General features: G+C 40.1%; 1 protein-coding gene across 1 annotated transcript in view; it reads left to right on the plus strand.

Annotated features, from left to right (window-relative positions):
• The first annotated feature begins 1,341 nt into the window (after positions 1–1,341).
• The window catches only part of LOC107678596 (lymphocyte-specific helicase-like), an 11,634-nt gene continuing 9,964 nt past the window's right edge, over positions 1,342–3,011 (plus strand). Inside the window, exons 1-4 of the mRNA XM_016473929.1 lie at positions 1,342–1,476; positions 1,556–1,653; positions 1,750–1,853; positions 2,144–2,266. Coding sequence (XP_016329415.1) covers positions 1,469–1,476; positions 1,556–1,653; positions 1,750–1,853; positions 2,144–2,266 — 333 coding nt within the window. The 5' untranslated portion in view covers positions 1,342–1,468. The remainder of the gene's footprint in view (positions 1,477–1,555; positions 1,654–1,749; positions 1,854–2,143; positions 2,267–3,011) is intronic.

Genomic DNA, 3,011 nt, shown 5'->3' on the forward strand with positions numbered 1-3,011 from the left:
TGTACTCAAAAGTGAGCTAAACCTGACAAAATCTTCAAAAACCTCCCTTTGGGGATGTCCTCATTTGTAAAACTGGTATAAAAATAAAGTAAACAAAGTCTTTTTTTTTTTAATTGTAAAAATGCAGAAAGTTTCCAGTAAGGGCTAGGTTTAGGTGTAGGGTTGGTGTAGGGTGATAGAATATACAGTTTGTACAGTATAAAAACCATTGCGCCTATGAAATGTCCCCATTTAGATGGCTAAGTAAATGTGTGTGTGTGTGTGTGTGTGTGTGTGTGTGTGTGTGTACATACTATTAGAAGTCTCTTATGCTGATTAAGCCTGCATTTATTTGATCCAAATAAATTACAGCAAAAGCAGTAATATTGTGAAATATTATTATAATTTAAAATAGCTGTTTTCTATTTTAATAGTGTTATCTGTATGCACCAAGGGTCTGAGAGTAACGCAATTTCAATTCTCTGTGTGTATGTGCTGTACACGTGGAAGAATTGACAATAAAGCAGACTTGACTTGACTTGATTTGGGAACATCCTCATTTGTGAAACTGGTATAAAAATAAAGCAAACAAAGTTTTTTTTTAAATTGTAAAAATTCAGAAAGTGTTCTGTGAGGGGTAGGGGTGGGTTTAGGTTAAAAAGTGTATAACTATCTGTATATAATAACAAATAGCTAAGTAAACGTGTGTGTGTGTGTGTGTGTGTGTGTGTGTGTGTGTGTGTGTGTGTGTGTGTGTGCGGGATCAAATAGCTAAGTAAACGTGTGTGTGTGTGTGTGTGTGTGTGTGTGTGTGTGTGCCGGATAGATCAAACAATACTCTGATCCTCAACACACAAACCCCACTTTTTGCACTGAATGAGCTGTACTTTCGCGGGAAATATCAACTAGGCTGTTTGCATACGCACCGTAGTATAAGGGGTGGATATTAATAGGTCTCAACCCTTTCGGCTTATTTAGAATGTTGTTGGCGAGAAGAAGCCTCCAGTGTCTTCAGAATGTTATATTTGTACGGTCTGAATCAACATGTTGATTTATTATTGCAATAAAGCGAATCATTAAACAAGCAAAGTTAGACGTGCCCTCCTCCAAATGTGAGCTGTAATGGTTTGGTCCACAGTGGCGCGAAACGCCTAGCGCCCGGCTTCACGAAGTTCACGTTGCAGCAGGAGCGAGGTTGGTGTGTCTACCGGCTGCGTGACTGGACCTCGGCTTTTACCAGAGTGGTTGTGTAATTTTATATTTTGCGAAGAAAAAGCCTCAATTCGGGTGCATTTATACTATATGCATTCCGTTCTGCGCTTACAAAACGCCGTTGTCTTTGTTGTGTGTTAGGTAATTGGGACATTAACGTTAGTTATAGACATATTTGCTCTGCATACTAAACTGCACTGCAGACGTTTGGCGAGGTTTGAGAGACGTGGACAATAGAGTTTAATTCTACAGCCGTTTTACCCAGAAAGCAGCAGAAATGAGTGGGTAAGTGTCTAATGTGCATTAGGTATGAGTTGTTGGCAGAGCCGTATTCTATTATTAACTACATGTTCACATGTTGTAGCATTGTCAAAGAAGAAACACGCAGTGTGTCCCCTCACTGCCCCAAACCCAACGAATCTGAAGAGCCAGAAGGTACTGCAGTGGAGGAGAGCACTGATGGTAGGTCAACACTATTCGCAGTGCATGGTGGCAGACCTGCCTGTGCAAGCCCATGCAGCCTTCAGTCTAATTTCAGTAATCTCCTGCATTTTACAGAAAAAAGCCAGCATGGAGAGATTGTCATTACAAAGGAGATGGAGGAGGAGGAGAAGCATTTAGTGGAGGAGGGAGAGAAGAAAGAAAGAGAAATGATGGAAGAGGTAAACGGCTTTCCCACACATGGGAAAACCATAAGGCAAAATTAGTTTTTATGTATGCAATCCCTATAAAGTGATATTGTATCCTTAGTCAGTATTATTAACGTAATCGAACAGTAATTAGAAAGGTTTAGTTTTTTTTTGTTTTTTTTTAAGTGTGGGACCCTTGAGTCTCCCTGTTGCCCTGTTTTGCAAAACTCTCTATTTTTATAAATTAAGTATAATTTACACTGGAATCTGAGGTTCACTGTATTAGTAAATGTCTATATTAATACTGCATGCTGTTTTAACAGGCCAGACAGTCGTGGGAGAAAGATTCTCAAGAAATGCGCTTCAGAAGACTGCAGCACCTTTTGGAGAAAAGCAACATTTACTCAAAGTTTCTGCTCACAAAGATGGAACAGCAACAGCAAGATGTGAGTATTTTGTTTAAAGACAGGAAAGAGCTGTCACAAAAGGACGTTTATCTGGTGAAGTGGCACGGAAGCAGATGTTTGCGAGCAGAGGGCTGTGAAGAAGCAAATCGAATGACGCCAGGGCTCTGCATCACCTGCCCCTGTTGTGAAGTTAGATAGTGTCCGGTTTCTTTTAATTTAAGGCTGTAAAGATCAGGGTAGATTTAAAGGGGTCATATGATGCTGCTAAAAATAACATTATTTTGTGTATTTGGTGTAATGAAATGTTTGTGGTTTAAGGTTCAAAAAACACATTATTTTCCACATACTGTACATTATTACAGTTTGTGGAAATACTGTAATATTTCCAGTTTCTCCTCTATGCCCCGCCTTTCTGAAACGCGTCGATTTTTACAAAGCTCATCGGTCTGAAAAAGCGAGGTGTGCTGTGATTGGCCAGCTATCCAGTGCGTTGTGATTGGCCGAATACCTCAAGCGTGTGACGGAAATGTTACGCCCCTTACCATATTGTGATGATGCCCCGTACGGCAGGAGCGATGATTCAAAAACATGAAAACCCATTATAAACGAGGCATTCGTTGCATCCAGTGGGGACATAATTATGGATTATAATGACTTATACTGTCTTTTTCAGCGTTGCGTTGGATCGCGCCGTGTAAACATAAAACCATGTCTGCATTTGTGATCGGAGAAATGACAAACAACAAGCCCTACTCTACACTGCCCAAAAAACTCGCTTTAAATA

Source organism: Sinocyclocheilus anshuiensis, unplaced genomic scaffold (assembly GCF_001515605.1).
Source record: "Sinocyclocheilus anshuiensis isolate Anshui unplaced genomic scaffold, SAMN03320099.WGS_v1.1 scaffold536, whole genome shotgun sequence".
NCBI lineage: Eukaryota > Metazoa > Chordata > Actinopteri > Cypriniformes > Cyprinidae > Sinocyclocheilus > Sinocyclocheilus anshuiensis.